At 42.4% G+C, this 12,064-nt stretch overlaps 1 protein-coding gene across 1 annotated transcript; it reads left to right on the top strand.

The window, feature by feature from the left end:
• Positions 1–1,242: 1,242 nt before the first annotated feature.
• On the top strand, positions 1,243–11,619 carry LOC120047465 (guanine nucleotide-binding protein G(o) subunit alpha-like). The gene is made up of 8 exons (XM_038992999.1): positions 1,243–1,678; positions 1,840–1,882; positions 6,065–6,206; positions 6,482–6,642; positions 7,170–7,298; positions 7,420–7,549; positions 7,644–7,797; positions 7,965–11,619. Exons 1-8 carry the CDS (start codon positions 1,561–1,563, stop codon positions 8,150–8,152), a joined length of 1,065 nt encoding a protein of 354 aa, XP_038848927.1. The 5' UTR covers positions 1,243–1,560; the 3' UTR covers positions 8,153–11,619.
• Positions 11,620–12,064: the final 445 nt, after the last annotated feature.

Here is a 12,064-nt window from a genome sequence, read left to right as displayed (position 1 = left end):
CAATCCGTAATCATGGTAGCATCCACATTAATGTAGAAATGTTTAGAAACATTCTATTATATACAATAAAAATTACTCCAAAATGACACAATACATTATTTACCATGAATTTCTATTGGGCAAAAATAAAATAATCTGATACACAACCAAAACAAACAGCAAATGCATCCAGCAAGTTTTCTAGAGTCACAAGTTTAATGTAATCATTGCGTGCTAGGAATATGGGATTATTTCTCAACCGAACGGTTCAGCCGATATGGATGAAAATACCCTCAAATTAAAGCTGACAGTCTGCACCTTAACCTCATAGTCATTGTATAATTCCAAAGTGCTGGAGTACTGTACAGAGCCAAAACAACAAAACATGTGTCACTGTCCCAATACTTTTGGAGCTCACTGTATGTCCTGTTGCATTATGGTAAGAGCTTGGGGCATAGTGTATGAAGGCTATAGGATTGACCTGGCGAATTTCCTTGTAAGGCTGTAGGTTTAAATGGTAATTCAGTCTTTTGGTGTCAGTATAGTCCATTGTAAAAACCCTCACACCTTACCACTCCACTTTTTCCGCATGTGGATTAGAAGCTTTTAATGTGCACACACATACACACATAGAGTTACACACACATGCACACAGAGACACAGACACAGAGACACACACAGATACACACACATTCACTTTTACACATACTGCACTGCAGACATAAACACACGCACACACACTCATTATACATACATGCAAGAAACATAACACACACACAGGATAAAAGCAATTGCTAGATTAATAATTAATACAATTGAAATTTAATGATATTGTGTTGTACTACCTTGTGTAGCCTATTGTTGCTGTTGACATTACATGAGCAAGGCCCTTAACCCTAATTGCTCCTGTAAATCGCTCTGGATAAGAGTGTCTGCTAAATGACTAAAATGTCAAATATAAAATGGCTAACGTTATAGGCTAATGTTTACCCACTCCTAGTGGATTATACACAGTCTATTTATAGGGACACGGAAGACAAGAATAGCCCACTTCCAGTATCGTGCGAGACCACGCCCCTTGTATAATAAAAGGGCATATTATACATTGTATATTAAGCGAAATTATTCCACGAAAGCAAAATGTGTCTATAAAATCCCCCTTTGAATGTGGTCGCATCCGACGATTAGCGCTTGCCTTGGCTCTGACGTCAACGAGATTGTCTGCGCTAGGTGAGTCTCGCGCACACTGCCTCCCTTCCCCTCCTCTCTCTGTCGGTTATTGTGAAGAGATTGAACGATGAGATCGCTCGCGCTCGCTGTCATCAGTGCCGCCCTATAGAGACCCCTCAGCCCCGAGGCTCGAATACAACGACCCCACCCCCCGCTCCAAGAGGGACGGAGCGCAATCCATAGAGGCACGGAGAAAAAACCCTGTTCGGACCCGGCTTCATTTGCCCTCAATCCGGGCCTCATGCTGTAGCAGACTGAACGAGCGAGAGCGAGAGACAAACATACAAATTGAGTCGGCGAGGGACAGGGCGGAATAGAGGAGAAGAAGGGATTGTTCATTCGTCTCTAGACATGGGATGTACTCTCAGCGCTGAGGAGCGCGCTGCTCTGGACAGGAGCAAAGCCATCGAGAAAAATCTGAAGGATGATGGAGTCACTGCCGCAAAGGAGGTGAAACTGCTACTGCTTGGTAAGACACCGTTTATAACGGGGCTGCCCGTTCTGCACAGTTCGGTTGATGTTGATGTAGATTGCAGAGAGCCGGGCTGGGGCGGCAAGCGCTCTCCGTGGTCCTGATGTCATGTCACCCTAAAGACAACCGACTCTCACTCTGCTCTCTATTCCCTTTAGGGGGAGGAGAATCGGGCAAAAGCACCATCGTCAAACAGATGAAGTAAGTGCTGTTTTTTTTCTGAAATAGGCGTCTTTGACGAGGCCTGAGATTGCGCCTCCCCTGCCCATAGTGAGGCTGAGCCTCTAGCTCCGCCATGTTTCCTCAGAGGCCGTACCTCTGCCAGTGATTCGAGCACCTCCTGTAGACGGTAATCGGAGGCGGTGCTCACGGTCAGTAGCAGGCCGCAGGGGTGCTGTCCACTGATATGGTGCTGAAATTTACCCAGAGGTTTTTCATGTGTCTATCGAAAAAGAGGGAGGGCGAATACATGGGTGTTTGTGACTGTGTGTGTGTGTGTGTGTGTGTGTGTGTGTTTGTGTGCAGCCAATGTGTGTGTATGTGTGTATTAGTGTGGTCACTACACTACAGCTCCATTAGCAAATATCTCTGCTTTAATCTTAATGGCCTTAAGTGCCTGATATCGCTGAGAGTACTTTGCCTATAAAGCGGATTTACTCAGAAAATATGGCATCTAAAACCTCATCTAAACCTTTCCCTTTCTCGTCTAAACCACTCTCTCATCTAAATCACTGTTCTTTTTCTAAACCCTGTTACTAGATTTATTCTTTAAAGAAGACCTCTGTATCCAGGGCCCAACCGGAAAAGCACATTATATAATATTTTCATGCACATAATAAAACATGACTGTTGCTATGCAGACATCCTCTCAAAAATCCACAATTTAAAAAATGTTGGGTTCAGTGCATTCACTGTACCTCAGCACACACTCATCTGCCCCACACACACCCTGCTTTTTCCATCACACACACTACTCCCTCTACTCCACTCTGTTTCCTTCCATTCTAGCACTCTCTCCATATTTAATTATCCTGGGGCTTCTTCCTAGCGGCACAGACAGTTACCCAAAAGCATCGCTCAGGAGCGGCTTCTGTTGTGAACTACATATGTTACATTGGTTATATTACATAATGCCAGGATCGGGAAAGGGAAAACTGATCCTGGAGCTGAGCTAGCATTGGCTCCTTGTGTGTGTACACATGTGTGTGCATTTGTGTACTTTTGTATGTATGTATATTGATAATGGTGTGTGTGTGGATGTGCTTACATCCATACGTTTATTTGCTAGAATTTTATTGACACGATAAACCCCTTGAGATACCCTATCATGTTTTACAAAGGAGTGTAATAATAATAATAATAAATATCTCATTCAAAAATCATGGGCATTAATATGGAGTGTGTCCCCCCCTTTGCTGCTGTAACAGCCTCCACTCTTCTGGGAAGGCTTTCCACTATGTTGGAACATTGCTGCGTGGACTTGCTTCCATTCAGCCACAAGCATTAGTGAGGTTGGGCGATTAGGCCTGGCTCGCAGTCGGCGTTCCAATTCATCCCAAAGGAGGGGTTGAGGTCAGGGCTCTGTGCAGGCCAGTCAAGTTCTTCCACACTGATCTGAACAAACCATTTATGTATGGACCTAGCTTTGTGCATTGGGGCATTATCATGCTGAAACAGGAAAATACCTTCCCCAAACTATTGCCACAAAGTTGGAACCACTGAATTGTCTAGAATGTCATTGTATGCTGTAGCGTTAAGATTTTCCTTCACTGGTACTAAGGGGCCTAGCCCGAACTATGAAAAACAGCCCCAGACCATTATTCCTCCTCCACCAATCTTTACAGTTGGCACTATGCATTGGGGCAGGTAGCGTTCTGCCAAATGGTGAAGAGTGTTTTATCTCTCCAGAGAACGCGTTTCCACTGCTCCAGAGTCCAATGTCGGTGAGCTTTACACCACTGTAATGCCAATGCTTGGCATTGCACATGGTGATCTTAGGCTTATGTGCGGCTGCTCGCCCATGGAAACCCATTTCATGAAGCTCATGACAAACAGTTATTGTGCTGACGTTGCTTCCAGAGGCAGTTTGGAACTCAGTAGTGAGTGTTGCAACCGAGGACAGATGATTTTTACGCGTTATGCGCTTCAGCACTCGGCGGTCCCATTCTGTGAGGTTGCGAGGCCTACCACTTCGCGCCTGAACCGTTGTTGCTCCTAGACGTTTCCACTTCACAATAACAGCACTTACAGTTGACCAGGGCAGAGGAAATTTGACGAAACTGACTTGTTGGAAAGGTGGCATCCTATGACGGTGCCCTGTAGAAAGTCACTGAGCTCTTCAGCACGGGCCAATCTATTGGCAATGTTTGTCTATGGAGATTGCATGGCAGTGTGTTCGATTTTATACACCTGTCAGCAATGGGTGTGGCTGAAATAGCTGAATCCACTCACCATGTAGTGTAGCTGCGAGCAGCAATGAACTGGGTTCTCAGGATGACAGAAAGGACACATGATCATTGTGGATTTACAGTAGTTTAAATACACAAATAAAAACAGATTTTTGATTTGTCAATAACTCGGCCATCTTTTGATCTTTTCTCAAACTAAGTTAAAGCAAGTACTATGGGCCTACATTTCAAATTTGGTGTCATTTGGTCCTATGGTTCATAAATAGAAGATATTTGAAGTATGTTTTAGCATATTTTAGCATTTTAGTGTATGTGCCAGTATGCATCTACAGGTGGCCATCTTTGAATTCATCAGTGTTATTTTCTCAAACCCGGTAGGGACTATTGTGAGTTCAAAAACCACATTTGGAGTGAATTTGACTTTTAGTCCATGAGAAGATTTTTGGGGGGATTATTTTAAGCATTAGCATTACATAGTCAAAAAAGTGAATTGTTAATAGTTTCCTTCTTTTTTTAAAGATCTCAATGCAACATGGTTCATCATGTTAATGTCTTTGCTGACTATAAAAGTTTCAAACGGATAGGTCATTGTGAAGTGGATTTATTGATAATTCAGCCATCACTTAACCAATCCCTTAGGTTTTCTCAAACTAAGGAAACGCAAGAGTACTTTTTTAAAAGGTTTTCACAAATTTCCAAGATGGAAGAAAATCTATCCGAAGGACCTTATGGCAAATTTGTTCAGCTTGCGTAAAGACACCTACATGCAAAGTTTCAAGTGTTGATGTCAAACGGGCGGCGGATTTGAGGGTTTAAGTGACACTGCTTATAACAGCGTCACCTACAGGCCAATCGGTGCCATTGTAACAGTGTAGCTTCCGTCCCTCTCCTCGCCCCTACCTGGGCTCGCACCAGGGACCCTCTGCGCACATCAACAACTGCCTCCCACGAAGAATCGTTACCCATCGCTCCACAAAAGCCACAGCCCTTGCAGAGCAAGGGGAACAACTACTTCAAGGTCTCAGAGCGTGTGACGTCACCGATTGAAATGCTATTAGCGTGCACCCCGCTAACTAGCTAGCCATTTCACACCGGTTACACCATTTTCTTTGACCAAGTTAATCATGGACTCATTTTTCTGTGTGCCAAATTCGAAAAAAGTGTGTTTGTGTGTTTGTATGTAGCAAGGTAAATTGATAATGGTATACAGCAATCTGTATTATTTAAAACCAACACCTTAATTATTAAAAAACAAGAATGTTTTAATAGAACTTGATCATAGTGTACTAGTACAGACTGGCAAAGTGGTACACACACATTTAAGAAAGGCACATACTGAGGAAGGCTATACAGCTTGAACATCTGTGAAAATAAAAACATCTAAGAAAAGGTAATTGAAAAATGTGTTACGTAATGTGTGAACCACCTTACTTTGTAAGAATAAGATCTTCATACCTATGGATTATGCACCTTTTGAAGTCAATGGTATACTTCTGAAGTTTATTACAGTCTAGGCTGGTGTAATGGATTTATAATCCGAACCTCAATATCAGAGCATTTCACGTCAATGTTGTTAAGAGTGGTTTAAATGTACAGACCACCTTTGTCATTACAAATCTGAAACCTAAAGTGGCTATATTGGCTGCTGCTGATTCTGCTGAGGTGTGAGTGAGTGTTTGTGTGTGAAAGCGAGAAGAAAAGAGAAGAGGGGTGGCAGCCAGTGATGTGCTGCGTGTATTTGGGTGTGTGCTAAGGAGCAGGCACTGCTTGATACTCAGAGCTCAGAGACAACCCTGTTCTTGGTCACATGCACGCGCGCACACATGCACATACACTAAAGCGTCTGCTAAAATGTGGGTTCACTGAAGTGTGAATGTTTGTGTGTGTGCGCTCATGCATGCACACTTAGCGTACGTACAGTACGTGTGTGTGTGTTATTTTGTATGTGTTCTGATGTGTGTGTGTGTGTATGCAGGATTATCCATGAGGATGGCTTTTCTGGGGATGATGTGAAGCAGTATAAGCCTGTGGTCTACAGCAACACCATCCAGAGTTTGGCTGCCGTCCTCCGAGCTATGGACTCTCTGGGCATTGAGTACGCAGACAAGGACAGAAAGGTGGGTACATGCTCCCTGCACAGGGTAGGGTTCATCATAGTGTACAACCAATGGCCCTTTCAAAACCTTACTTCAAAGTGCACTGCAAAGCAGACCTCAATGAGGATTCCAGTGGGGTATGGTGGTATACATCCAGGAATTCAGCTATACAGTCTTCAGCTCATATGTGTCTTAATAAATCTATGCATGTGTTTTTGTTTGTGTATGTGTGCTTGTGTACGTGTGTGCTTACACATATCTTTTGTACATAATATCTTATGTATGTGTGTGTCCAGGCGGATGCTAAGCTGGTGTGTGATGTGGTCACTCGTATGGAGGACACAGAGCCCTACTCAGCAGAGCTGCTGACAGCTATGAAGCGTCTGTGGGCTGATGCCGGGACCCAGGAGTGTTTCAACAGGGCCAGGGAGTACCAGCTCAATGATTCCGCTGCCTAGTGAGTACACACTAAGGGACCAAACATATCAGAATGCATGAAACTTGAAATTAAGCACAATTCATGCTTTGACGTCAATGAGAGATTTGTGAGAAAGTTCCACTTACATAACATACTCACATAAACTGAAAATTGGATTTAGCTACCTGTTCTTGAACAGTAACACAGTGCAAAGGTTAGTCTTTGAAGTGGTTAGTCTTTACAGTGCAAAGGTTAGTCTTCGCACTGTATTTTTGAAGCTCTACACTCTTAGAAAAAAGGGTTCCAAAAGGGTTCTTCGGCTGTCCCCATAGGAAAACCCTTTTTGGTTCTAGATACAACACTTTTTGGTTCCAGGTAGAACACTTTTGGGTTCCATGTAGAGCCCTCTGTGGAAAGGGTTCTACTTGGAACCAAAAGGGTTTTACCTGCAACCAAAAAGGGTTCTTCAAAGGGTTTTCCTATGAGGCCAGCCGAAGAACCCTTTTATGTTCTAGATGGTACCTTTTCCCCCATTTCCCCCTCTCCTTCCTTCTTTCTCTCATTAGCTACCTGGACAGTTTAGACCGTATTGGTGCTGCTGACTACCAGCCCACCGAGCAGGACATCCTGAGAACCCGAGTCAAGACCACTGGCATCGTGGAGACCCATTTCACCTTCAAAAACCTGCACTTTAGGTTAGACCCACCACACACACATAGATTTACACATACAGTACACAACCAGTCCAGTATATTTGTTTGTAGAATATTTGTAGTGTATGTTATGGTACGTTTATAACTCTTATGTTTCTTTCAGGCTGTTTGATGTTGGAGGTCAGAGGTCAGAGAGAAAGAAGTGGATTCACTGCTTTGAGGATGTGACGGCCATTATCTTCTGTGTGGCGCTAAGTGGCTATGATCAGGTTCTGCATGAGGATGAAACCACTGTAAGTACTTCACACACACTTCATACTACTCACAAACACACCACACATATTCTCAAACATGCATCTCATCTGTCTTATTTGGTATTTTCTGCAGAATCGCATGCACGAGTCCCTCATGCTCTTCGACTCTATCTGTAACAACAAGTTCTTCATCGACACCTCCATCATCCTCTTCCTCAACAAGAAGGATCTGTTCGAGGAGAAGATTAAGAAGTCACCACTGAGTATCTGTTTCCCTGAATATACAGGTAAGACTTCCCTCCAGTCTGCATATACACAAACTCAGACAGACACATATGCAGAACAGATGGTCGTAAGTCTCTCTCACTCTCTGGCGCTGTATCTCTCTTCCTCTCCCACTCTTCTTTCTCCTCTCTCTCGCCCTCACCCACCTTTCCTCCCAATCCCCCCATAGGTGCTAACACTTATGATGATGCTACCGCATACATTCAGGTGCAATTTGAGAGTAAGAGCCGTTCGCCCAACAAGGAGATCTACTGTCACCTGACCTGTGCCACTGACACAGGAAACATCCAGGTAGTGTTTGACGCAGTCACTGACATCATCATCGCCAACAACCTGAGGGGGTGTGGCTTATACTGAGGCCTAGCCCTGCACAGAGGTTGCATTGGAGGGCGTGAGGTGGTTAATAATAATAATAATTTTGATGATATTAAAAGGCATAATTATGTAAATCTACACGTCCAAAAGGACCCAAAGAGCTGCCGCCAGACACCACGACGGATTCTTTGCCATGTTCTGTTCCTCTATTCCTTTTTTTAATTTCAGAATTCCACCACCCCTCTTTTGTTTATTTGTTATCAACATGTGTTTCCTACTGAATGTCTTTCATGTTTTGTTGTTGATTGTATGAACAACTGTAAGATGTGAATCAGAAAAGGGACGGTCCAAGGGGTATATTCTGTTTTCGTGCCATGTTTCGCAACAAATTAGATAGAAATGTTATGCATAGAGCGGAGAAGGTCCTCTTTTCCTTGTGATAGAGATTTGTGTCAGTTCTATACATAACATCTCTATCTGCAACATCCAGAACATTGAGCCCCAATGAATGTACCCCTTGGTGCTCCGTTTGCAGAGGTGATGTTGTGCTCTAGGTGATGATGTAATAGGGTAGGTACTGGTGGCTGGGGCTCGTAGTGGGGGTTCTGTCCAGCGTTGGATAGAACCCCCCTCTCTGTTGGACTCACACAGGGCTGCTCTACATGAGCTCCTTCTGCTCTGTTTTATTCCTCTCTCTTTCAAACATCCAGAAGGGGGGGCGGTTCTGTTTGTGTGGCAGGCTCTGCCATTGGTCTCCTGCAGTGTGATGAAATGCCTGTCAGCCAATGATATATCTGTGTCGGGAAAGTGTGATATCAGTGCCAACCTTCTGAGCATGACAGATAGGGGAATAGAATTAGAGATCATTGATCACTTTCACACTATCTTTACAATATAATGTAATTGAAGGGACGCGTACGCTTTATTATCATCAAATTATTTATGGATTTTATTTCAACTTCATGCCCTCCATGCTTCCTCCTACCTCCTAGAATCCCGTGCCACATATTTATTTCCTCTCCTGTCAGACCGGTGGAACACCACTTCCTGTCTCAGTCTCAGAGGGTCTAGAGCTGCTCGGATGGACCGTCTCAAATGTCACCTCCCATGTAGTGTACTACTTCTTGAAAAGTAGCACATCATATGGGGAATAGGTTATCGTTTTAGACTTGCACACTCAAGTCCACTGGTCAGTGATGTATCATATGGTTGTCTCCTGGTCTCCTCTCACTTATCATTTATCACTGAGATGAAAGGACTGGATAGGTTTCCACTGTGATGTTTTAACTCACTAGTCCTTAAAGATTTGTAGTTTTAGGAGAGGACAGCCACAGACCACTGACCAGTCTCTCTGCTTGTTCAAAAGGGTATTCCTAGGTGCTCTTTATGTAATAAACCATTAATATGTGAATGCTCAGTTATTTGCAAGTTGAGGTAATTTGTAGATTAGATAAGCCACACAGTGCTTAGCTCAGGATGACCCTTGTGAGCAAGCATGCTGAATTCCAAATCCATTCATACTACCCCCTCTAGGCATTCCTGTAGATTTGAAAGGATTTGATTGGTTTAACCTTTTCATGTCCATAACGGAAATGTATAATATCCTTTAGTACACATGTTCTCTGAGTTTACTGATGGACAAATCTGAAGATTTTTTTTTACATCGGCCACAGAGTTTGTCTACAATGTGAGATTTTGATATTGTACTATATTTAGTCTTTGAACACATGGGGTTACTGGTTTTCACACATTTCATTAATCAAGTCCTGTAAATACATGTTCAATTTATCAGATCTTTTACATTTTTGACATATAGATTGTCCGGACCAATATATAAATATATGAAAACAATACCTAAAGAAATCCACACACACACACACACACCCCTAGAGTGCATAAGCCCATCAAATGCAAGTCAATAGAGACTGGAGAGTAAGTGATTTTACAGCATTGTCCCTCTTTCTCAGATCTTAAACATGTTCACATCTTAATCATTTTTGCTATATAGATTGTCTGGACCAATATATAAATATAAAAACAATATCTAAAGAAATCCACACACACTCCTATAGTATATTATACAGCATAAGCAAATCAAATGTAAGTCAATGGCGAGTGAAGCCTGCTACAGCATTCTCCCTCTTTCTCTCCCTCTCTCACAAGCACACACCTGTGTATACACACCACAGACATCAATGCACACCTGTGTGTGTGTGATAAAATTACTCCATTGAATTTGCTTATACTGCATATACTCTAGGGTTGTCTGTGTGAGAGGGTGTGGATTTCTTTACATATTGTTTTTGTATTCATATATTGGTCTAGAGAATCTATATAGCAAACATTATTATGATCTGAACATGTTTAAGATCTGAGAAAGAGAGAACATGTTGTAAAATGTTTCTCTCTGCAGTCTCCATTGGATTTGCAAATACTGCATGTACTCTAGAGGTGTGTGTGTGAGAGAGTGAGTGGATTTCTTTCAATATTTTCACATTTATATTGGTCCGGACAATCTATATACCAAAAATGATTAAGATCTGATCATTTGAACATGACATGATTCGTGTAATGTGTAAAATACAGTAACCCCATGTGCCCAAAGACTAAATATAGTACGATACAGAAATGGCTGTAGTTCACAAACAACGAGTTGAATCATCTATTTGGCATATTTGGGCTTAAACGGGTCAAAGAACAATACTTTATGCTTTTAAAATATATAATTCTGAAATGTATTTCAAAATACATATGCTGAAGTCATTTTAATGATTATTATTGTCACAAAATCCCAATTTTGGAGGTATGATAGATAATGACAATCTTAAAATGTCAATGTGGCCTGTCTAGACACTTGTACTAACTATGTTATCAACAAATGTAATGCATTTACACCAAATAGAATTTGTTCAGTGGCACATTTTGATATTGTACTAAATATAGTACATGGAGGTGAATGGGTTAGACAATATGGTAATTGTGTCACCTTCTCTTCTGATAGAGTGGGTGGTATTTTTGCCAAATTGCTTATATATATATATATACACACAATTGTTTTAGATCTACAGGCATGCCCAAGCGGCAGGGGCTGGGGTAGAGTTGGAATTCAGCAGCAGTCTCTCAGTGGGGAGTTTGGGTTAACCCTAACCCCTATCCCCTGACCTCTTAACCCTGAGCAGGCCACAGTCAAACCCCGGCTGTCACGTTCTCTCTTTTCACAGAGGAAAAGTACTGCTCTCCACTCATTCACCTGTGCACCTGAAGATGCATCCTATCCCTCTATACTCTCTCTATCACGTGTCGTTCCTCATTTCTCTCAATCCCCCTTTCCATTTTCACCTTGAACACCGTACTGTATATATATGATTATACCAGATTTCTTTTTTTTTTTACTGTGAATGCTTTTGTTTTGCACCCCTTCCTCCTCCGTAGTTTATTGGTTGCTCTCTCATGTGGAATGTTTGTGCTGAGCCAATCGAATGTTGTGTTTACATTAAAGCCACACTTTTCCTAACTATTCCCGCGGCCATATTGAGTATCTTTTTCACTTCTGTCTTTCTCCCAGTGCTTAGTTTGAAATCAACCCAAAGCTCTTCTCATATGCTCATTGATCTGAAATGATCGGATGGGTGCAATATGGTAATAGCTCCATTGACTCTTATGGTTGGATCGGTGGATTTTCCTCCATACTGCCTACATGTCTAATCCTCTCAGATCTACCAGAAGTGTCCAGGAGTATTATTCCAGCCTGAAAACAGGTCTTCTATGCCTCATGAGAGCATAAGGCCTAGATTCAATCCGATCTGCGTTATAGCGCCATTGACATTTAAAGATAATTTCCGATTGAGCCGACATATACAGCGTTTACAGTGAATGCGGTCTCCACGAAAACATTGCCTTTAAAGGTGCATGGCCAAAAATGGCAGATCGGATTGAATCTAGCCCTAAGACTTT

The sequence above is a fragment of the Salvelinus namaycush genome, chromosome 1 (assembly GCF_016432855.1).
Source record: "Salvelinus namaycush isolate Seneca chromosome 1, SaNama_1.0, whole genome shotgun sequence".
In the NCBI taxonomy this organism is placed as follows: Eukaryota; Metazoa; Chordata; class Actinopteri; order Salmoniformes; family Salmonidae; genus Salvelinus; species Salvelinus namaycush.
This window is presented reverse-complemented; position numbering and strand designations above follow the sequence as displayed.

Bases quoted from the DNA above. Each gene is read 5' to 3' on its own strand.
- LOC120047465 (XM_038992999.1), top strand. From the start codon at position 1,561: ATGGGATGTACTCTCAGCGCTGAGGAGCGCGCTGCTCTGGACAGGAGC. The intron at 1,883-6,064 runs GTAAGTGCTGTT...GTGTGTATGCAG, and splicing joins ACCATCGTCAAACAGATGAA to GATTATCCATGAGGATGGCT. The intron at 6,643-7,169 runs GTGAGTACACAC...TTCTCTCATTAG, and splicing joins CTCAATGATTCCGCTGCCTA to CTACCTGGACAGTTTAGACC.